Consider the following 24169-nt stretch of genomic DNA (forward strand, 5'->3'; position numbering starts at 1 on the left):
GGTTCTGACTCAAAATATGTGGACAACTACAAATACCTAGGTGTCTGGTTAGACTGTAAACTCTTCTTCCAAACTCACATTAAGCATATCCAATCCAAAATTAAATCTAGAATTGGCTTCCTATTTCGCAACAAAGCACCCTTCACTCATGCTGCCAAACATACCCTCGTAAAACTGACTATCCTTCCGATCTTTGATTTCGGCGATGTCATTTACAAAATAGCCTCCAACACTCTACTCAGCAAATTGGATGCAGTCTATCACAGTGCCATCCGTTTTGTCACCAAAGCCCCATATACTACCCACCACTGTGACCTGTATGCTCTCGTTGGCTGGCCCTCGCTTCATATTCGTCGCCAAACCCACTGGCTCCAGGTCATCTATAAGTCTTTGCTAGGTAAAGCCCCGCCTAATCTCAGCTCACTGGTCACCATAGCAGCACCCACCCATAGCACGCGCTCCAGCAGGTATATTTCCCCCAAAGCCAATTCCTCCTTTGGCCACCTTTCCTTCCAGTTCTCTGCTGCCAATGACTGGAACAAACTGCAAAAATAACTGAAGCTGGAGACTCATGTCTCCCTCACTAACTTTAAGCACCAGCTGTCAGAGCAGCTCACAGATCACTGCACCTGTACATAGCCCATTTGTAAATACCCCATCCAACTACCTCATCCCCATACTGTTATTTTCCTCCTTTGCACCCCAGTATCTCTACTTCCACACTCATTTTCTGCACATGTATCACTCCAGTGTTTAATTGCTATATTGTAATTATTTCACCACTATGGCCTATTTATTGCCTTACCTCTCTTATCCTACCTAATTTGCACACACTGTATATAGACTTATTCTATTGTATCATTGACTGTATGTTTGTTTATTCCATGTGTAAGTCTGTGTTATTGTTTGTGTTGCACTGCTTTGCTTTATCTTGGCCAGGTCGCAGTTGTAAATGAGAACTTGTTCTCAACTAGCCTACCTGGTTAAATAAAGGTGAAAAAAAGTGATACCGGTGACAGCTTCTACCCCCAAGCCATAAGACTGCTAAATAGTCACCCAAATAGCTGCCCAGACATTGACCCTTTTGCACTAACTCTTTTGACTCATCACATATGCTGCTGCTACTGGTTATTACATTATCTGTCCTGTTGCCTCATCACGTTATCCCTACCATATGTACATATCTACCTCAATTACCTCGTATCCCTCCCTATAAATCGACTTGGTACTGGTACCCTGCGTATATAGCCTAGTTATCATTACTCCATGTGTATTTATTCCTCCTGTCATTACTTATCTATTATTTCTCTTTTTTCTCTCTGCATTATTAGGAATGACCGTAAGCATTTCACTGTTAGTCTACACCTGTTCTTTACAAAGCATATTACCAATAAAATTTGATTTTGATTGAATCCGTACAATATGTTACGAATTTGCAATACATATGATGTGTTATGAATTCAATTTTTTTGTGGCTAACACTAGGTGGCTAGGTTGCTAATGCTAACATTAGTTAGGTCGCTAACACTAGCTGGGTTAGGGTTTAAAGTTCGGCTAAAGATTAGTTTAAATAACCTACTGTTTTATCGAACGTGACTAAACGGGTCAAATAATGTAACCTAACATAATGTCACATACTAAATGGAGTGTCACGGATTTTAGTAACATATAATTCGTCTTGCATACTGGACATTTCGACCTACATGTCTCGGTAAACGTCTCTTGTCTGTTTAACTTTTCCTACCGTTCGTGCGATTCGAGAGCAGCCTACTTGCAGTCAAATATGACTGCGCTGGAAGGAAGGGCACTCCACTGGATGCGCGATGGTACGGTGAGGCTCCCCGCCTAATCTATAGTCTTTAGGCAGAGGGATGCATCGTTTTAACCCTTTGCTCTGCTCTCCAGAGTTGCACATATTTGTAAATAGCCTTTAAGTAATATTTAGTAAATAAGTTGAGGAAATGTGTAAAGGTGCTGCAGCTATTTTGGGGAATTGTATTGGACAATAAGTGTAAGGATATTTCTTCATCGTTGGCTTCAACTTCGGATGGCTTGAGTATTTGCACACATGCATGTTGACAAGCAAGAATGTAAGGTAGCCTATGGCCGGTCTACCGTTCTCACATCACACGGAGTAAGGGAGCATCGGTTGGATTCGCAGCGCTGGACATCGAACTATAGCGCCGTGATTCGGAGTACGTTTGAGTGCCCAGAGAAATAACTTTATATATTGGGATTGCTTGGTCACCTGCGTTCCCTGTCAGTCATATGCCACCGACAACGTAAATTCAACAGCAAAATGAATATGGCATAAACTAATTCTGGAGACGCCAGTCACAGATATCGCCGCCGACTTGGATAGGGTGAATGAGAATTTCCCAAACGGTCAAATCCTATGCATACCGTGCTTGTTTACTCGCTACACTATCTAGTGTCTTCGAGAAGAGCGCAGGAGGAATGCTGGTCCAAGATCTAATACCATTTACTTTAAGTTTTTGGCCTCTTCTCTTCGGTCATTGCATTCTCTCGTTGGTTTTACTCTCATGCCAGGTAGGTATGGTGTTCGTGCGCGCCGACACGCTCTTGTAATTTTACACATGGCGAGTTATTACACTAAGTGGAGCTGTACTGTGTTTTTGATGATACTGGCTATTGATCCTGGTTGAGTGAACTGCTTGTCACCTTTAAACAAATATTTTTTTTAACGTAATATCAAATATATACATTTTTAAACACACAATGCCATGTTTATTGAGGTGCCTGGTTCATTTCTGCACCCTCACACTATTGCATCAACTATGATACGTTTTTAGTGGTAAACAGCTGTAATCCCCAGTCAATTGTTACAATGTTTTCATGTGAAGTAGGCTATTGGTGATTGGAACGCACACACACACAGACAGAACACGACAGACTCCTGGAAAGTAGCACAGAGTGAGCTATAGATTCCCATCTGGAATATTATGTTGAGGATGAGTATTCTAACCCCTGGCCCGTGATACTGCCTACAGAGAGCAGTGAGCCTCTATGCAGGCGCGGGATGTTGCCAGGGTTCATGTGTAATATGATTTGCTCGAGTTTCCAAGTCCACCCACACACACTCCTCAGGGGCAGCCTGCTGCCCACTCTGTTGGTGGGTGGTTTCTCTGAGGGAGAGGGTTGCAGCCGTGACATGATACCATCCTTTATGTCTATGTATGCAGCTTCTGGGGAAGCAATATAGTAGAGGGATAGGATCTTGGGCACTATTGTTTCCAAACCACAAACCATGATGATCTAGTTTGCTGATGCCCAAGCACTAATGGTACTCGGGGAATATTGCAGCAGGTAGGCTATGCTACAGTATATTAACATTCTAAGCTCTCATCTTGCCCTCCTATTTTACTGATAAAAAAGCTGATTTATTCTGAAATATGCCTTTTGGGGGTGGATAATGAAAGTTAATTTTGAATGCATAATGAATAGTCAAACTATTTCTCTCTTTTCTGTCTCTCTCTCTCTATCTCTCTGTCTCTCTCTCGCTCTCTCTGTCTGTCTCTCTCTGTCTGTCTCTCTCTGTCTCTGTCCATAAGGGTGAACTCCAGAGGTCATGCTCGCAGACTGTAACTGAGAAAGTGAGCGAACACTGCCAGCTGGCATGTCAGTGTAGAAGCTACCCTCCCCTTCCTCCCCCGCCTCCTCCCCCACCTCCCCCACGGCTACTGTTGGCCACAGGTAAGGCTCAACACTCCTGCTCACACCACATCAACCAGCCTCTGCTGTCTCACTCTCCTGTCTCACTGTCACCTGTTTCACTCACAACTGTCTCATTGCCAGTGCCTGTATCTACCTAAACTAAATTTCTTGCTAGCACTTTGCAGTACAGTGGCCTTATACCAGAGCATCTATAGTGGAATAAAGTATATCTCCTCTCAGAAAAGAGCCAGGGGCTTAGGGGGAGAAGAATTTAAAACCAGGTAGTGGAAGAGTGTGTTGTGTGTTGATGTAGAAAGGCTTTTATGAGAAGACTACGAGTGCGTGATAGAGCCGGCAGAATGTTGACAGCTGAACAAAGGGCTAATTTATGCTTAGCTTGACCTTGGGGAGTTCCTAGTTTCATGTGAAATCTCTGCCTGCTGGGCTGCAAGGCTCAGTGGTTGGTTTTCCCCTGGAGGGGACCCCCTGATTTAAAAAGCAGATGAGTAAATTCAATTAGGGGTTTGATACAGAGAAGGGGACTAATGAACTATCACGGCAGTCCCGTCGAGCCGGGGGCACTGGGTGTGCTTGCATGCGTGTGTGTGTGTCTGTTGTCACGCAGTTTTCTTTCCTTACTAGTCTCCATGTCTCCTTCAACATACTTCAGTGCTTAATTAATGATGAGATATGTATCCAATCTGAAACTGTGACATTCCTGTCATTGACAAAGTAGTTGTATTAACTATATGAATCAGTGTATGACATTGCGATGGTGGAAAGGAGCATAGTTTGTTAATATGACAGTTGATATGATTTGTATGTTGTCATGAATACTGTAATGAGAAGCTATGAAATATGGGACAGGCATTGCTGGTGCAGTCATCCCAGGTCAAAACTGAGACTGTTAAAAATCAGTCAGCCAGAAGACTTCATGCTGAGAGTAAGGAGGAGCACTCTTTCAACAAATGCTCGACAGACAGCAGTGGAAAGGGTTCAATCAGCTTAAATTATTTCCTCTGTTTGGTCAACTCAGATTTGGTCAACTCAACTCAGCCTCTTTTCATCCTGCATCACCACATGAGGCATCTATGAACATATACATAGGGCTTTCATTGACCACTGTGTCTCTAACTTACCTGACCTATCTGCCACCTGTTGATTTATGAGTCCACAATGTCCACCATGAATGCCGGACTCTTCCACTGGGTGTTTTCTGCAAACTTGGTCTACTTTCTAGTTTTGGTTGTGTATCTTCTCACCATATTGTAATTCCCTTTTTCTGAATCTAGAGAGTTATCTACGGTTTATATGTATGTTGTTCTATTTCTTTGGTTATAGACCTCTGTGTGTGACTGCTGTCAAGGCCTCTGCATGGGAAGATTCTCAGAATCATTTTATGAGATTCTCTGACTGTACATTGCAGCATGTCGTTCTGTGTTTGTTATGCAGTATGACAAGAAGAGAACCATTACAACTGCAAAGAAAAACCTCTTGGCCCCAGCAAAAGAAGTACTCATTTTTTGAGTACATTTTGAAAATATCAGCTTTTTATAATAGCCTATGGTGGTTAGGAAGGAGGCACTTATTTATGTTGTTTATGTATTGGGAGGGAGGCACTTATTTATGTTGTTTATGTATTGGGAGGGAGGCACTTATTTATGTTGTTTATGTATTGGGAGGGAGGCACATATTTATGTTGTTTATGTATTGGGAGGGAGGCACTTATTTATATTGTTTATGTATTGGGAGGGAGGCACTTATTTATATTGTTTATGTATTGGGAGGGAGGCACATATTTATGTTGTTTATGTATTGGGAGGGAGGCACTTATTTATGTTGTTTATGTATTGGGAGGGAGGCACTTATTTATGTTGTTTATGTATTGGGAGGGAGGCACATATTTATGTTGTTTATGTATTGGGAGGGAGGCACTTATTTATGTTGTTTATGTATTGGGAGGGAGGCACTTATTTATATTGTTTATGTATTGGGAGGGAGGCAAAACATGTATCATCTGGCCTTAGTGAGAGTTTTCTGAATAAATGAGAAGCGTAAATGATTTAACTGTCATCATTGCTGCTATAAAATCTGTTTGTTTTGGTATGTGCCAGATGCATAAGGGAGCTGATTGGAGTTTTCAGAGGTTCCAAAATAATACATGAATATGCATGAAGTATGCATGAAAGTGGGACAATGAGAGAGACTGTATCTACAAAAAGTTTCAAATAAGGGAAATTGGCAGTGTTGAGTAAGAGTCTGTGCTCTAAAAATGGATCAGAAGACCTTTCAAAGGAGAGAGGTTTATCACAAGGAAGTAGATCCTTACCCTTGACTGAATTAAATCTTACAGCCGTTGACAAAATGTAGGATTAAAACCGAAGTTGGGCTCAGAGGAGATTTTACATTCATAGTGACTCATGACGTGGTGTACTGGGGAGAAACGTGCCTTGTCATTTGCTCTGGATAAATATGCAGTGTTGGAATATTCCACAGCATTACTAAGGGTTATGTGTTACCATGGAGTCAATTCCTCCCTCTCGTTCACAACATAACTATACTCCAAATACCTGGGTATGTGATTATTGCATTTCTCTCTGTTACTGGATGGTAAACATAGATCAGGGATGGGCAACTATGATGGAGGTGGGGGACACAAAAAATCTGAACTCATCATGAGCGGCCACAGTGTCTTGCGGGTCTGTGTACCCACATCCATACCCACACATGCAGTCAAAGCCAGCCCTGACCTTTTGGGGGCCCTAAGTGAAATTGTGTGAACAAAACATTTTAGTAGCCACCCTCTTGACAGCAGAGAGAGAAAATATATGTTTTAGAGTTAATTTCCTGCAATCCTAAACATTTTGCCAAAAAGTGGGGAGAAATGTTTGCAGTTCTTAATATGATATCTGAGTGAGAGTGACTAAGAAAATCAATGGGGGCCCCCCGGTCAGTAATTTGACTATGATTACTACAATTTTAGATAGCTGGCTAAACTAACTTACCAATATAAGAAATGTTAGCTGACATGGGTTAATTGAGTGACTGTCGGTGACTGACATAACAAGAGAGAAACTGCTGATGCACAACCAAATATCACAATTCCACCTTTTGTATTCTAACTCTCAACAGTAAGTTGAGACTGACTGAGTTCACACAAATGTAAATCAAGTTGCCAATCCCTGATCTAGATTATTATATCCAGAATACAGCCACATTCATACTTAGATATAATAAAATATATCCCCTCTCTGACAGAATGAGACATGCGTATTGCTGGAAACCTCCCTCCTGTCAAAATGAGCAGTATTGTCAGTGCCACATAGTTCAAATCGGTCTCCATGGAGAGAGAGAGAGAACACTCTTGATACTGTAAATTGCTAAGCTGCACTGAGTGTAATACAATGTCCCTGGCATGTCTTCTTGTACATGGTTCTACCCTCAGTCAGACATAATGTGACCAGAACATGGTGCTCCTGCAGGTGAAATCCATTTGGACACGGAGTGCTTTTGTAATAAAGACTGACTGCATTTTAAATGATTAATGGAGCAGGGTTAGATATCTCTGAGCATTGAACCTTAGAACAGGTGAGCACCACCCTGCTACCCAGATTTAGTAAGCAAATCAGATCCAGAGCTTTATGGTGTAATGGTGTGGTGTAATAATGGTGTAATAACTGAATGCATTCAACTGAAATGTGTCTTCCACACGTAATGGTATAGTAATGAAAGGTTTCTGAGAATCAATACATTTTTATTCAGCAAGTTGATTTACAACATGGACAGTGGTTGGGCTGCATTAATGATGAGCTTTCATCATGCTATCTTCAGCTATAATGGCAGTCTATGAAGCAGTTATGATGTAATACATAGAACAAACACAGTATCTAGGCTAAAGCAGTTTGCATGATAACCTAATCTCGATAAGCGGCCAAGTGCTGATGCTGTTAGAATGCTAATGATGTTTGAAAAATGAAACTACTGTGTCTTTTTCTCCCTTTGTCCATCCCCACTTCTCTTCCCTCCCAGTGGTTGAGTCCCCTCTGCCCCTGTTGAGACCGTGGTGGATGGAGATCTTAGTGCTTGGGACAGGGGGCTGTGCCTCAGCTGTTTTCCTCCTTTCAGCCATGATCATCTGCTACAAGGCCATAAAGAGGTATGTTGGTTAGCTGGCAATGCGATTGGCATGGAAGAGTCTGTGGTGACATTCTTATAGCCTACATCCATTCAGAATACGCAAAAAAGTATTGGCCAAGGAATTGGCTTTGGGGGTGACCAGTGAAATATACCTTCTGGAGCGCGTGCTACAGGTGGGTAATGCTATGGTGACCAGTGAGCTGAGATAAGGTGGGGCTTTACCTAGCAAAGACTTATCGATGACCTGGAGCCAGTGGGTTTGGCAACGAATATGAAGCGAGGGCCAGCCAAGGAGAGCATACAGGTCAAAGTGGTGGGTAGTATATGGGGCTTTGGTGACAAAACGGATGGCACTGTGATAGACTGTATCCAATTTGCTGCGTAGAGTGTTGGAGGCTATTTTGTAAATGACATCGCCGAAGTCAAGGATCGGTAGGATAGTCAGTTTTACGAGGGTATGTTTGGCAGCATGAATGAAGGATGCTTTGATGCGAAATAGGAAGCCGATTGTAGATTTAATTTTGGATTGGAGATGCTTAATGTGAGTTTGGAAGGAGAGTTTACAATCTAACCAGACAACTAGGTATTTGTAGTTGTCCACATATTTTGAGTCAGAACCGTCCAGAGTAGTGATGCTGGACGGGCGGGCAGGTGTGGGCAGTGATCGGTTGAAGAGCATGCATTTAGTTTTACTTGCATTTAAGAGCAGTTGGAGGACACAGAAGGAGAGTTGTATGGCATTGAAGCTCTTCTGGAGGTTAGTTACCACAGTGTCCAAAGAAGAGCCAGAAGTATACAGAATGGTGTCGTCTGCGTAGAGGTGGATCAGAGAATCCCCGATTTGACACACTGAACTCTGACTGAGAAGTAGTTGGTGAACCAGGCGAGGCAGTCATTTGAGAAACCAAGGCTGTCGAGTCTGCCGATAAGAATGTGGTGATTGACAGAGTCGAAAGCCTTGACCAGGTCGATGAATACAGCTGCACAGTATTGTCTCTTATCGATGACGGTTATGATATCATTTAGGACCTTGATTGTGGCTGAGGTGCACCCTTGACCAGCTCGGAAACCAGATTGCATAGCGGAGAAGGTCGGTGGGATTCAAAATGGTCAGTGATCTGTTTGTTAACTTGACGTTAAGCATTAAGGAGATAGATTGGGGGTAAGGCCCTGTGATAGACTAGCGTCCTGTCTAGGGGATGTACTTGTACATCAAGTTGCCTCACGCTAGAGAAACAGGAGATAGGAGCAGGAGCCTATGAGCCGTTCCGGCGGGTTCTATTTCTCGGAGTGGGCTGATTTCTCAATTGTGTAATTGTACAGAGCTTTTTAGACTACCAGCTGAATGTTTGCGAAAGTAAAGGCAAGATGGCTTACCGGAGAAAGCCCATGACCCCTGTCCCTCTCGCCGTAGAGAAGATATGTACTGTTTCGATTAGTTCATCAAAGGAAAGGCCATGTGGGGTTTTAGCCTGCAGCACAACCAAGACCCAATTCCCTGTCTGATATTCAGGCAGCACAGTGTGTCACACAGGCACCCAGAAACACTCGTTCAGACACATAAACACACACATATACTGTGCAAGGTGCTGGACACAGTCACACATGATAAACACACATAAACACATGCTAACAGACACAGTGTTACTAAAGAATATGAATGTGCGAGAAGAAATGCATACAGACACAGCTGTAGATACGTTTCTGCACATTATTTGAAAACATCAAATTGTTAATCATAAAGCTGTAAAGAATGGATGCTACATATGTCTTTCCTCAGGATTATATTTCTACTTTTCTCAAACGACAAACAGGCAAGGTCAGGCAGTGGAACTAATAGGCGGTTGGCTCAGGAATTCATTATGGCAATTTTCCAGCCCCCTCTGTCGCCAAGGGGCACCTTTTTTAATGCAGCGTTGGCAGGAAAGTGTTGTTGCAATATGGGCCGCTGTAGCCTCAAACCCAAGTCATTATTTATGAATTAATTTGCGCAGTCATTCAGTCGCAGGCCACATCTTTTATACATGCAAGCAGGTCGTGTCCTGAAGCTCTGATGGAAGTGGGCTCTGTGACGGCAGGATCTGTGAAACACCAAGCCTCCATCCTCTCTGACTGAGTGAGGAGGGAGAAACACTCTAAGGTCCAGTCTGATTGCCCACATTGAACACTCATTAGTCCTGAGCCAATGAAAAATCAGTCTGAGGAAACTGAGGAAATTAGAAATAGAAAATATTGATTTGAAAATTGTAATTGGCGCTATAATCATGCATCCTCTCTGACTGAGTGTGAGAGAGAAACAGCCAGAGAGATGAAAGATACAGGAACAGATACGGATGTTGTCTACCAAAGCTGGGAAACCGCAGTAATTGGATGTCTTTGTCAATAACAATGTGATAGTGGGTTTGTCAGTGAGAAAAGCAGAGCCTGTTATATATAGCCCTTCCGGGCCCCTCAGTGGTCAGGGCTTTCCCAATGAAAATCAGCTGGAGATTGGCCAAGGCCCCAGCAGCACAGACACTAGAGGAGCGATCTCTGTAAGCCCCGGCCGTCCCTTAGCTCGGGCTGCACACATTTGGCCTTTTTTTTGTTGTTGTCTCATAATCTTATTCCGCCAGTCATCTGCCAGAGCGAATGAGGTTGGACGAAACCCATTCCATTCAATTCAATTAGGTTTGTAGCGTCAGGGGAGCTGCTGTTAGATTCAGCCATGCTGTGTGACAGTGCTGTGCTATCCAAACCGCAGACATGATGCTGCAGTCCATGCTGGCAGCAATGCAGGGAGTCTAAACACCACAACAAAACAAGATAACATACTAATGAATCTGTTCCGGTTTTTTTCAACTACTTGCTCCTCAGGGATTTCTGTCCAACAAGGAGGACAAATTAGGACAGTTTGTGTTTCAGGGTAAATCCACCATAACCATTCAGTTATGGAAAGATTTAATGAGGAAGCTAAATATACTGTATCGGTAATACATATATTACATAGTAGGTTATCTATTATGGTGTTTTGATATTTAATTACCACAACAACTTTCAAAACAGTGAAAGTGAAAACCACTATGTGAGGGTTCTATGAACAGTAGCATGTTCCTCTAATATCCTGATGGGATGAGAATAACTGTAAACAGCTCAACACATGTCCCAACCTCAACATTATCCCTTCCCCAAACTTCAAACGGATGTGTGCTGCGATTGCACAGCTTTGATATGAAATATGAATCTGACCTGTGAAGTGTTGTGTAGCCACCTGCCACGTGTCAACAGCATGACATCTATTATTGAAGGCCTGGGGAGAGGTCGCTGTGAGGTCCAAACACCCTGCCCTCTATGCTGGCCTTCCTAGAAAAACATTGATCATTGACTAGAGACTAGGTCAGTGCCTTTTGAGAATGTTAAAACACCTCTTTAGTGGTCTGTGGAGGCTGCAGTGGGGAAGTCTGGTGTATCCCATCTCCCCTAGCTACCTCCAATCACGAACACATGCACGCGCACACATACACCCCAGCAGTAGCACATCATGTCCCAGCAGGATGCACTTGGACCCAGGAGTTTCCTCTCCCAGGCAGGTTGTCCCAGAGGGAGAACACAGCATCTGTTTATCAGCAGGGCTGGCGTCTGTCTAGCCATCACCATCACCGTCCGGCACTACAGGACACATTTACAGAAAGCACAGGAAGTGCACTGAGTCACTATCATTGTCTCGTGTGATGGGTAACCTTGCCTGAGATTTAGGAAGCCAACGGTCACCCCCAGACAGGAAGCTAGTAAGGAAGCTACTGAGTACTCGTTAGTGACTATTCAGTTATACTAATGAGTGACTCCAAGTTAAGTGTTTCTAAGTTAAGACTGGAAAGAGGGAATGGGTTCAGAGACATTAACACAGGACATTAACCATGGAGATTAAACATGCTCTTTTTACAAGAAGACAGAGCATTTGTGGTTGATGATTTGTTTAGTTTATTTGCACCAACGGAAACAAGTGATAAACAACAATACATATTTAAAAAAATATCTATATTTAATACTGTGTGCAGGTGCGGTTGGAAGCCCAAGGGCTGAAACATAAAAACCATACCACAAAAAAACATAAATGCAAAAATAAAATACACATTTTGTGGACATAACATTTGTGGATTCAACTGAGAATGACTGTCAGTCAGGTAAGACTAGCCAGCTGTGGCTTTAAGAAGGGAGGGATGGAGACACTGACCTGAGATGTAGCTTAAGGGTCCCCTGTGCCACTGAAGGCTATGTACAGTATTGAGTGGGATACTGACTGTATTCAGATCTGTCTCTGGGTTACATAAGCCTGGACAGAGGAGAGCAGCTGAAGGGGTCGGCACAAAAGACACAGTACACTGGACAAATATAATAATAACCACAAAAGCACTGAGGGATGCATGAGAAGGTCTTGCATTGAAGGATACTGCTTTTCACAGAGCAATTACAGTGGAGGATCATGTGCTTCGGCTTGTTTTTATCCCGAATGTGGCTCGCCACCATCAATGGAGAGTGTGTCTAAATGCCACATCCAACTCTTCTGTTTGATTTGCATCTTGTCTTTCCTTTCATGGCTCTGAGAGTAATGTGACCTTTTAATGTTCAGCTTATTAGAGAAGATGGCTGACCAGTGCATCCAAACACACTAGCTTATGGAATCCAATCTCTCCGTAGGTGAACAGACACAGGCTTTAGTAGAATGATTGATGTTTTTCCTGAAATTGACTAAAGCCCCTTTACTGTCCTGACATAAATTGTGTCTGTTTGCAGGAAACCACTACGGAAAGAGGAGAACGGGACAAGTCGTGGGGAGTATGCCATGAGTGTACGCAAAAAGAAGGCCATGGGCCCCAACAACACTGTGGTGTAGACTGTCCACTGACAGAAAGAGGAAGTCACATCACCATCATCCCCACTACCCACCCTATCCTACCCAAAACTCCTATTACGCAACAGGGGGTTGACCTGTTAAAAATGCATAAACGCCTTTCCTTCTCTCCTAGCATGTTGCCTGGATGAATGACAACGTCCAGATAAAGGAGAGTTGCGAGAACCAGAGAGAGAGAAAAACTAAACATGGAAGTGGATTCAGAGAATGAGTAAAAAAGTGAATTGAGAAGTTCTACACCAAATTGTCGACAAGAAGTGTCATTGACAGGGGAATGGTTGACTGCTAATCTGTCAACCTACACAGCTCCACACTTCTCACAGACAACTTCGATGTAGGAACAGACACTGAAGCACTGCGATGGGATAGGAGGTTGCGGAGGACCAGATCAAGAACAAAATGTGCACGCAGCAACATTCTTTTCTACGGTCGGGCTGTCTCATCTATTCTCATCTGACCGTTTTTCTTTTTCATTTATTAAAGCAGAATTTGTATTATACTGGCACAGTTGCAGGTTCTTGCTGTGGTTTGAGATGTATAGTGCTCATCTGACTATGCAATTAAAACATACATTTACAGGTCATACCAAGTGGGAAGTAAAACAACAAGATCAAGTCAGTTCCTATGTTCCATACCAACAACACAACTGAGAACAGCCTGAGGACAAACTTTATCTACTTATCTAATTTGTTCATTTATTTATTTACTGTATTTATTCATTAATTTGTCTGCTTATGTATGTTATTGTTTAATTCAGTCAGTTTAATGATTTGAAATGTTTTCTTTTTATATGAATTATTTAGTAATCATATCATTCATTTTAATGGTCTGACGCTTCAAGCCCACTTTTAATTTGCTACAGACGCTGATGCAGAAAACACATCTGCAAAGAGTTTTGGCGCTCAATTGTTCATCTCTTGCTGTTTGATATGCCTTTCTGTGTTCCCCTGCGACTTCAGCGAATATGATGGGGATGTCTGTGATGCGAGTTTGTGAATGTGTGTTTTCTGACCGTGCTTTTAGCAGCTTATTCTACCCCTCAATTCTTTATCACAAGACTAACATGGTATTACATTTTGTGCTGTCACATCTCACTGGTTAGACAGTCAGGGGGAGGTAGTGGGGGACAATGGGAAGCCCTTTGCCGTGTTCTGATGTGATTTTTACAGTCTTAATTGTTCCACCTCCCAGCAAGGAGAGAACCCATCACTATAGAAACAGTGCACATGATCCCAGGACTGACATGCTGATTGGTGGAGGACGGGATTCCAAACAGAGGCTGATCTGGATATCAAGTTGCAGAGAGGATGGCCTCAAAAAGGGACATGTGACTCAGTGCACTCACACTCGCAGGCATCCCCAACATCCTTCTGCAATAAACAGTCCACAGTTGATTTAAAGCATCACTCAATTATTACGCTGCGTGTTGGCATAGGTGCAGTTCATTTGTATATTAGTGCGTGTTGTGTGCGTGAGAGAGAGCACAATACATGTATGGCTGGCAGTATCTGAAAATGTTCCATTACTGTTGAATTTTGTAAACACAGACCTTGCATTGTGAAATGCATAGGAATTAGCATATCTTACCAGTAATGTACCCAGAAACTGAAGATACGTCACTAATACTGTACATAGAGGGAAATAACCTTGGATGCATGAATGTAAATATTGATATTTAAAAATATCTGCCTTCTGGACTGTTAATAACATGTACAGTGTAACAGAAAATATGTTTATACATAGTAGAAATTAAACAATGTGCTACCAATTAGAATTAAATCAATGTTATCATGTTTATGGAGCAAGCCATTCTTGTATATTTGGCAATGAAAGTTATTTTACAATTGATGCATTATATACCAAAAGGATACATAGAGTCCTATGTATACATCGATAATGTGCATTCAGTTGATTTAATTGCTGACTTTTTCAGTTGTAAATAAAGGTGAACAGAATGACAGGCCTATAGTCTTATCACATAAGCATCAAAAGGAGAGACACAATTAGAACATGGTTTAATTGAATGGCGTACAGTACAACATTGATAAAGCCAGTGTATGTTAATGTTTTTTTTTAGCCTGTACCCATGGTGCCTCTCCTCTCCATGTCTCAAGAGAGCTCTGTGCTGGTCCTCTTCTGGGCTCCCCCTGGGCGCAGGACGTGTTCTCAGTCTGTCTCACACCGTTCATTTTTAATGAACAGCTATCAAACACGGCCATCTCCCTGGGGCTCGGTCATGCAAACAGGATAACTTGTGGGCCACTGGGGTTCTTTTGATGTCAGGGTCTTGGCACGGCCCAATCCCTGTACACAAACCACATTATGTACATAGGACTGGTCAGCCACTTCTGCTCTGCTACCACTCTGGCCATTGTGACACATGGGTGAATACAGCAACTGACCAACCCAAATCATACAATCTGGGAATATGTACTCTCCTCATGAATGTTGTCAATAGATAATAGAATTGGGAAAAGCTATGGGCTCTGGTAGGTCATCAAGGAATCAATAAGTCCATATTCTTGAGAATGTTCCTCTTTTAAAAGGGGAGACCATTAGAAACACAGCCACTTCAGAGGGGGAGAAATCCAGCAGGGTCCAAGCTGAGCCATGTAGAGAGGGAGAGAGGAATGGGAATGAGAGACCACACACTAGTCTGCCTTCTCCTGCTTTAGATGTGCCACTTGATGATAATGCCATGGGACACTCTGGGCAATTTAAACATTCATGCATTGTCCAGCCAGGGCACTCTGAGTTGCTCTGTAATAAAAAGGATCTGACAGGCCTGAAGAGGAAGGCCAGGGATCCTCTCTATCTCAACAAGCTCTGTGTGGCTTTCCAAGATAAAAGACAATGTATTCCAACAGGGTAAATGGGAAAATAATCACCTTGTTATTTGTTTAGCAGCAAATTCGATCCATTCTTGACAGTAATATAGCGATTGTGGTCTTAGATCGTTTCTATCATTACAAGAGTTAGGCTTCTTATGTGCTATTGACTGATTATGACCAATCAGAGGACACTTGCACTATTGGTTATATATGAGTATATACTTAAGCAATAAGGCACGAGGGGGTGTGGTATATGGCCAATATACCAAGGCTAAGGGATGTTCTTATGTACGACGAAACACAGAGTACCTGGATACAGCCCTTAGCTGTGGTTTATTGTCCATATACCACAAACCCCCAAGGTGCCTTATTGCTATTATAAACTGGTTACCAACGTAATTAGAGCAGTAAAAATAAATGTTTTGTCATACCAGTGGTATACAGTCTGATATGACTGTTAGCCAATCAGCATTCAGGACTCAAACCACCCAATTTTTAATTGTTATTAGACATCCAATGAGTGTTTCTGTGTGTCTCTTATTTGTGGCTGTTAGCTCAAGGCTTAACTGCTGTTGAGCAGTACAGGCTACCCTTTATATCAGAGAAAATCCATGCATGTCCATGCTGCTGTGTGTGTCTCAAAGCTGACCTTCGCAATCTAGGGCTGCTTGCTCTGGGGATACTCTCTGCCTGAGAGCCCTTGGTCAGCATTAATTACCCACTAGATCTCCAACTGCCTGCTCATCAGGTCAGTGCTCCCATATGGTCCTCCAGGAGGAGGGAGGCCAGCAGGCAGGCCGGGGCAGGGAGAGTGCTGGGTACCTTTGGGACATTGATTAGATAAGCAGCTGCTAATAAGAGATTCTTTAAAAAAGAGCTGCAAGTTCAAACGATCATGACAGTGGCAACGGCTGGCAGATGCAGCCCCGGTGCAAGGGGATTTCACTTGATTAAACACACACACACACACACACACACATAGGAACACTGTTGCCGAGAGGCTATTTGATGAGCCAAGCACAGAGATTGATGGAGTCACCTGTGTGTGTGTGTGTGTGTGTGTGTGTGTGTGTGTGTGTGTGTGTGTGTGTGTGTGATATCATCAGACAGCACTCAAAGCTGGTGACTCATTTGACACACGCCTCTCATAGAGGATCCCTTTACGAAGTGCAGGCGTAGAGAAGTTATGAAATATGATACATTCTACAGGACTCATCTAATTCTGCCCTGCTTGTTTTTATTTTGTGTCCGACAACCATGGCATTAAATAGCTTTTTAATTCAACTTGAAAATAAAGGGGAAACAATGTAGAGAAAAAAAGTGAGTGAGATCAAGCTTTGATTTAAACATACGGTATAGCCCAGCTCTCAGGTGGCATGGCATTCCCTGACAAGTGCCCTTTCCATAATGTCATTAGATTCCACAACAATGCTTTATCATGACAAACCACATTAGACCAGAGGTAACTGTATTTGGTCCATGTCAGTGGAAAATGATGGCTAGGTTCTACAGGGGGCGGTCAACATGGACTAGCCTGTCTTGTTTACCTCCCCTGTTTGGTTTCATCCTGATCGAGTTACAACGCTGCTGCTTCTGTTGCTACTGCAACCCACATTGTGTCTGATCGATCTGGGCTCTGATGGCGAGAGGCAACCTGTTGGAACTGAGCAGAGGAAGAGGTGAGACAGGAGCCCTAAAGTCTAATTGGATTTACTGATAAGATATATAGTATGATTGCTAATGGTTTCTTCTGAGCTAGGATATGGGTGGTTCCTATACAGTCTTTGGGTTTAACAGATCCTCTTGCAGTCATTTAGTTTTCCCATAAACCTTAGGGAAGATATACTGTAGTAGTTACTGTGCAGATGTGCAATCATATCACACTTTGTGCACTTTAACTGTCCTCTGTAGAAATGACAGTGACAACAGTATTTAGAAAATGTGTCTTGATTTTATTATTTTTATCAGGCTTGCAACCAAGCAACTGAACATATCGATATAGACCATGAGCATCACCAAGTGAACAAGTCTGAGCTTCAGCATTCTTCATCCAGACTATCATCTGCTGCTATATATTCTCTCCGTCTGTTCTGACCTCTGATGCAGCACACAGCATGTTGGACATCTAACCTCCTATCTACAGAACTGTGATCCCCCTACATCTGCACACCTGCCCAACCTGTACTCACCTATCCTTTCATTGCACCAAAGAATAGTATAGATATACAAAGTTTAGAAGGTGCTGAAGATGATTACATCAGAAGCAGTGTCTTAAGACGGCGAGAGTCAGTTTATGCAGGAGTCGACTTCCTGATATTTATGGTCAGGCAGGCAGCAGACAGATGCATGCTGGTCCTGAGGAGGACTGGGTCTTGGAGGATCTCCCATAGTGAGAGGTGGGCAGGTCACATGGGGTAGAACTGTGAGGCAGCCTCGGATGACTGGATTTCCACCTGAGCCATCTTGAACTGTGTGCACTGCAGCCACTTGCGCAGGGCGAAGGGCAGGGCCCCGGCCGCCTGGCCCTGCACACACTGGTGGTTCACTCTGTTCTGGATGGCCTGCAGCCGCAGCTGTAGACCTGCAGACAGGTGCTGCATGGGACAGGGTGAGAGTTTTTTGTTCTGAAGAAAATGTGAGCATCTATATCCATATATAAACATAATACAAATCCTATTTGAATTGCAATTTAACTCTTACCTTTAGGTTAGATTGAATCATGGGCAACCACATAGGTATTAACTGATGGAGAGAAGAGGGGAATTTTGAGTTGAAATAGAAAGCAACATGAAGAGGCAAAATAAAGTGTAAAATCAAATGTTAGGGGAAATTGTGGGTAAATGCCCCTCTTACCTTCACAAAGATAGTTGAGTTGCATTCTTGTAGAGCCTCCATCAGGCTAATGACATGTAGACACACCATCTCCACCATCTTGGAAAGTTAGAAATGACACATTTGTTTTACTGCAAGGGATCAGAACATGATTTATGATCACCCCGCTTCCAAATATGAATCAAAATATATCATGGCAAAGCAGATTCTTAGGCCGCGATTCAATCTGACTGTGTATTTGGTCAATGCTTTAAAGGTTTTTTCCGATTGGGCTTACATAACAGCAATGTCCTGTCAGACACAACAAGGATCTGCTTGTGCTTTAGCCAACTCCTCTGCCACATTGACAACTACCAAAATCTGGGTAGGAGTTTGCCGAGGTGACAATAGCCTGGCTTTACATTTCATATTCAACTGCACATATCTCCATGCACATCCTATTTCCAGCCCACCCCCTCTTGCAGCTGACAGAGAGATAAGCGTGTGGATCTTCCTCACCACTTTGTTGTGGGCCATGAGCTGCAAGATGCTGGGTGTGACGCGGCTCCAGAACTCCAGGCCGGTCAGAATGGCGTTGGAGGAGAACTCTGTCTGATTCTGGTTCTGCAGGGCCGGAGTGGCCGCCGACTGCTCACAGTAAATGGTCCACAGCTGGGCAAACATGAAGGCATGGAACAGGGAGCACATGTGCAGCACTGACGTCTGCAGACAGAGGATAGAAAGAAGAGAGAGGTCAGTGACACTTTGGTCTTTATCTCATCCTAGACTTCAGTTGAGGGAGGACAAATAAAAATCTTCATACGTTTACGTAGCATTTACTTCAACATTTATGCATAGAACATTTAGACATTGTCCAGACCTTGGATTGTTCAGGGAAGCCGATGAGGATGACGATGAGGTGGTCAGCGATGTGTGAGCCGGCATCCAGGGGGATGGGCATACAGGAGGTGGAGCCCTGGTGCAGGGCATAGTGGGTCAGGGAGCCCAGGAGCAGCCAGGACAGCTGGCGGATGTGGGACACACACTCAATGAACTCCTTAGGTCTAGGGAGAGGACAGAGGTTAAACACTTTTTGAGCATACATTACAGTCTTATTAGTCTCCCAATGTATTGTAATGACGTATAGAAGCACTTCTACTGACAGCATTCCACTAAAAACTACAGAAATCTAACTGGTCAAGTCTGCTATACCATTTGTGACATATAGTTCTATCTTCATGGTTATTAATAGTGAGATCACTGAAAGTGACATCTGTGCTGTGACTGTCTGTGCCTCTCACCCCTGCTGCATGGCGGACGGGGGATGGTAGAGCCAGGGCAGATAACGGATCACTGCCTTGTTGTCACGGTGATTGCCTTTGCTGATCTCCATGGCAGCTACCTGTGCCAGGCCCACTTTCAGGTTCCCTCCGAACGTGTCCTCGTGCAGTGGCTGACAACATGCCTTCATATGGCTCTGGAGAGTGTCACATGATCACAGGATAGGTCACATGACTAGGGCCTGGCAGTGACACCACTCTCAAGGTGTGGTGTCTCAGGGAGAGTTGGGATACGCAAACATTTTTCCAATTCACACCTGCGTATTATACACACTTGTACATGTATGAAATAGGACAAATATAAGCACCCACCCACATGACGAGATGACTAGAGGTGAGACTTATGTAAGACAGGTGAATGAGGAGGAAACTCACTTTTAGTTTGGTCAGCGTGTGCATATCCGCTATGAAGTCTAGAAGTTCACTGATGTATTGCCTCATGCATTCCATTGCTGCTGTCGTGCACTGAAAAAGACAGAGAGAATAGCGCAACAATCAAAAGGACCATATCTGTATCTCATTTGGTTTCATTAGGTCATCATAAAGGGACCCATAGAACCAATGTAATGTACTGTCTTACCCCTGGAAGAGATGAGATCATGTGCTTTGAGAGAACAGTAGACTCTGCTAGCCTCGTACCAATATCTGAACAAACAAACTGACAACATACACGGATGCAGTTAACATAAATAAATATGCAAAGTCATCTTAGGTACTTTGGAGTTAAAGTCTTTTCCACAAGTAGTTCTGATTGTACAACTGTTTACCTGGACCAGCAGTAGCAGGTTAGTATCGGGTAGAGGAGACTTGAACTTCAGAGCCTGTAGAAGCTCCATCACCACAATACGGGACATATAGAACTTATCTCTCTCCTGGGCAAACAAAACACACCAACTAGCTCAGGATAGAGGAAATAAGGATAGTGGAGAGAGAATATAGAAAACCACTGTGTACAAATGTTGTAATTAATTTTAGGGGAACCATGTGAGATAAACTCTTAGGCATACTGGGGGAAGAAGGTTTGCCGAGTGGTTGTCTTATTTAATATTACAGGGTTGTGCACCATATCTCTCTGCCTCTCCAGTGCTCATACAGTGTTGCCTGTGTGTACTGGAGTATAAAGGCTGTATGTGTTCTGGATAAAGACAGAGAGACAGAGGAGCTGATTAGCACGGCACCCAGTCTAGATCTCCTCTCTCCCAGAGATCCAGTTCAGATGAGCCTGTCAGCCTGATAAGCCACTGCTCTCTGTTAAATCATCCACTCAATACAAAGCTCTGCCTGCTGCCTGTTTACCAACTAGACTGTCATCCTCTCTCTCTCTCTATAGTATACTTATGGCATAGCTAACAATAATTACCTTATTATCACCTTATTATACATGTTGGTAGTGGTACATATTGGTTCATACACTACACTACAAAAGTATGTGGACAAATGCTTGTTGAACATCTCACTCCAAAATCAAGGGCATTCTGGGAAGGCATTCCACTAGATGTTGGAACATTGCTGCAGGGACTTGCTTCCATTCAGCCACAAGAGCATTAGGGAAGTCAGGCACGGCAGGTAGCCTAGTGGTTAGAGCAATGGACTAGTAACCGGAAGGTTGCAAGATCGAATCCGTGAGCTGACAAGGTAAAAATCTGTTGTTCTGCCCCTGAACAAGGCAGTAAACCCACTGTTCCTAGACCATCATTGAAAATAAGAAGTTGTTCTTAATGACTTGCCTAGTTAAATAAAGGTTAAAAAAAAAACTGTTGGGCAATTAGATCTGGCTTGCAGTTGGCTTTCCAATTAATCCCAAAGGTGTTAGATGGGGTTAAGGTCAGGGCTCTGTACAGGCCAGTAAAGTTATTCTACACTGATCTAGACAAACCATTTCTGTATGGACCTTGCTTTGTGCACATTGTCATGCTGAAACAAGAAACCCATTTCATGAAGCTCCCGATGAACAGTTGTTGTGTTGATGTTGCTTCCAGAGACAGTTTGGAACTCGGTAGTGAGTGTTGCAACCTAGGACAGAAGATCTTTACACGGTATACGCATCATCACTCGGCGGTCCCGTTCTGAGAGCTTGAGCTTGCACCTAGACGTTTCCACTTCACAATAACAGCACTGATGAACTGACTTGCTGGAAAGGTGGCATCCTGTGATGGTGCCATGTTGAAAGTCACTGAGCTCTTCAGTAAGGCCATTCTACTGCCATTGTTTGTCTATGGAGATTGCATGGGGTGTCCACATACTTTTGTATATTACAAAATAAATGTTTCCCTTCTCATTAGCATGAAACCCCAATACATACAGTACAGTTGATTTGGGGTCACATTTGTTAAAATGTTCAATGTATAGTGCATTAGTGATAAACATAACTTCCCAAACATCCATACGTCTACAATAACCCAATGAAAAATCCTCCTTAAACTTGTATTTGAGAAAGCTCACCTCATAAGAGGTGCACAGGAAACAGTTAAATAGACATTATCAGTCATGTTGACTTGCATATTGAGAAACGGATGTTATATAGCAGGGATTTAAAAGGCTAGAGGAAATCAATAGAGCTGGAGACATAAAGCATGGCGCTGTGACAGCAGTAGCAGGGGGAGGATCCATCATTCCTGCAGCAGGAGACAGCCAATGCCCCAGCTCTAACAGAGGGAGGCTTGCCCTCAGATACACACCATACATCCTCAGCCCAGAGCCCAAATTAATCATGTAAATCAATACTGGCTGATTGCCTACTTAATCATCTGTGACACACAGCCACCTTGCTGTCTAGCGGGAGAGGCTGGGGATAAGTATTACAACCAAGAACTACTGTATACAAAGGTCTGCAGACATGGTTTTATATTTAACAATGTGGGAAAGTTATATTTCTGTATCGCTTTTCTAATTGGGCCTTTCACGTGAGATAAATGCATTGCTACAGATGAAGGATCTTAATTTAAGCCAGTTTGCTACAGCAGGAAAATAATCCTGCAGCAACAGGAAATGTGAATTATTATGTGGATTATAATGTACATTTTTTGTAGGGATTTATACATTTTTCATTAAGGAAAATCGCTGCGACAAATAATTGTACAGTTTTTCTGGATTGCTAAGACACTTTTAATGAAACTGGGGTCCACTTGCTTTCCATCATAACCTAATGAGCACAACAGTTGTCTTTTTTGCAAAACAGTCATTTCTCATTGCTTTCAAACACAATGCAAATGCTAAGCACATTTTTACAAAACAGTAAACACAACTTTCTACAAAATGCGCAAGTTAGTTGAGTAAATCATGTCAGACAAAATTTGAACATTTGGTCAGAGCTGATACAAATTACTCCCATGAATGTGAACCTCTTCTGCACGTGTCCAAAAAATCTTTGCACAATTGTTCAATCAGCAATCAGTCCTTATTCATGCATAAAAGAGGTCACTTCTGAGTTGCTTATTGTAAAAATAGACCAAGTAAGAGAGCAAGGACAAAGGAGAGGTCGAGGGGCCCATAGAGGAAGATAGTGCAGCTCTCAGTTAAAATGGAAAAAGGTAAAATAAAGCAACAAATGTGATCAAATTGAGATCCTACATTTGTACATAATAAACAAATATACTAATATCAAATGTAAGCCAACATGTAAATATCTTACCTTATTGAAGGCTTTGTAGCAGAGGCCACACAGCTCCACCAGGTAAGAGAGGCTGAACACTCCATACTGGATGACAAAGCTCAGCAGTTTGGAGAAGGGCTCCAGTAAGCTCTGAGGAAGAAGAGGAAGAGAGGGAGTTAAGGGTCAATGCCTGGTGGGTGGGTGAGGGGATCTTACCACACCAGTGGTTTTGTTGTTTTTTCTGCTTATTCTAAATGATTAAGACTTCTGGGTTCAGTCATGCAAAGGACAGTCAATGTGAGTGAGCTGTTCACTGACCACTGAACAAGACCTCAAATCAAATCAAAAGGTTATTTGTTGTAGACTTAACCATGTGATTGTTGCTGACGAGCCCTTCCCAATGATGCAGAGTTAAAAAATGATCATAATAAAAATAAAAATAATAACACGAATAATAAAATGCTCAATGGAACTACAGTATATACAGGATCAATGTGGAAGGATATGAGGTAGATACTATGTGTACATGAATGCAGGGTAAAGTGACTAGGCATCAGGATAGATCATAATAATAATAGTCAAATAAAGAACAGAGGTGTGTGTGTTGTGTCGGTATCCGCATGTGTGTTTGTGTTATGTGTGTGTGTGTGTGTGTGTGTGTGTGTGCGTGTGCGTGTGCGTGTGTGCGTAATGTTGTGAATGTGTGTGGGTTTAGTGTGTCAGTCTAGTGTGTGTGTATGGTGTGTATATATAGTCTTGTGAGTGTTCATTGAGTCAGTTCAAGATAGTCTGGGTAGCCATTAGTTAACTATTTCGCACTCTTATGGTTTGGTGGTAGAAGGTGTTTCGGAGCCTGTTGGTCCGAGAGCCAATGGTAACAGGTAACGTTTGC

The 24169-nt window shown here is 42.9% G+C and overlaps 2 protein-coding genes across 6 annotated transcripts in view; one reads left to right on the forward strand and one right to left on the reverse strand.

Annotated features, from left to right (window-relative positions):
- Nucleotides 1–1525: 1525 nt before the first annotated feature.
- LOC110505601 (proline-rich membrane anchor 1) lies at nucleotides 1526–14663 on the forward strand. 2 transcript variants are annotated; one of them, XM_021584921.2, is made up of 5 exons: nucleotides 1526–2550; nucleotides 3573–3714; nucleotides 7705–7831; nucleotides 12586–12640; nucleotides 12819–14663. In XM_021584921.2, the coding sequence occupies exons 1-5, from the start codon at nucleotides 2368–2370 to the stop codon at nucleotides 12912–12914; spliced, it is 603 nt and encodes a 200-aa protein (XP_021440596.2). In that variant the 5' UTR covers nucleotides 1526–2367; the 3' UTR covers nucleotides 12915–14663. The 2 variants fall into 2 exon arrangements, with proteins under 2 accessions (XP_021440596.2, XP_021440597.2); XM_021584922.2 differs by having other exon boundaries at nucleotides 12586–14663.
- A 2802-nt stretch (nucleotides 14664–17465) lies between these two features.
- LOC110505600 (protein unc-79 homolog) overlaps nucleotides 17466–24169 on the reverse strand; it is a 51792-nt gene continuing 45088 nt past the window's right edge. For 3 of the 4 annotated variants that reach the window (XM_036962371.1, XM_036962370.1, XM_036962368.1), the window contains 10 exons: nucleotides 23317–23427; nucleotides 20453–20557; nucleotides 20266–20343; nucleotides 20061–20150; nucleotides 19647–19822; nucleotides 19226–19409; nucleotides 18865–19068; nucleotides 18388–18465; nucleotides 18235–18276; nucleotides 17466–18158 (listed from right to left, as the gene is read on the reverse strand). In XM_036962371.1, coding sequence (XP_036818266.1) covers nucleotides 17940–18158; nucleotides 18235–18276; nucleotides 18388–18465; nucleotides 18865–19068; nucleotides 19226–19409; nucleotides 19647–19822; nucleotides 20061–20150; nucleotides 20266–20343; nucleotides 20453–20557; nucleotides 23317–23427 — 1287 coding nt within the window. In that variant the 3' untranslated portion in view covers nucleotides 17466–17939. The remainder of the gene's footprint in view (nucleotides 18159–18234; nucleotides 18277–18387; nucleotides 18466–18864; nucleotides 19069–19225; nucleotides 19410–19646; nucleotides 19823–20060; nucleotides 20151–20265; nucleotides 20344–20452; nucleotides 20558–23316; nucleotides 23428–24169) is intronic. The other variant, XM_036962369.1, reaches the window with a different exon arrangement.

Source organism: Oncorhynchus mykiss, chromosome 25, assembly GCF_013265735.2.
Source record: "Oncorhynchus mykiss isolate Arlee chromosome 25, USDA_OmykA_1.1, whole genome shotgun sequence".
Classification (NCBI taxonomy): domain Eukaryota; kingdom Metazoa; phylum Chordata; class Actinopteri; order Salmoniformes; family Salmonidae; genus Oncorhynchus; species Oncorhynchus mykiss.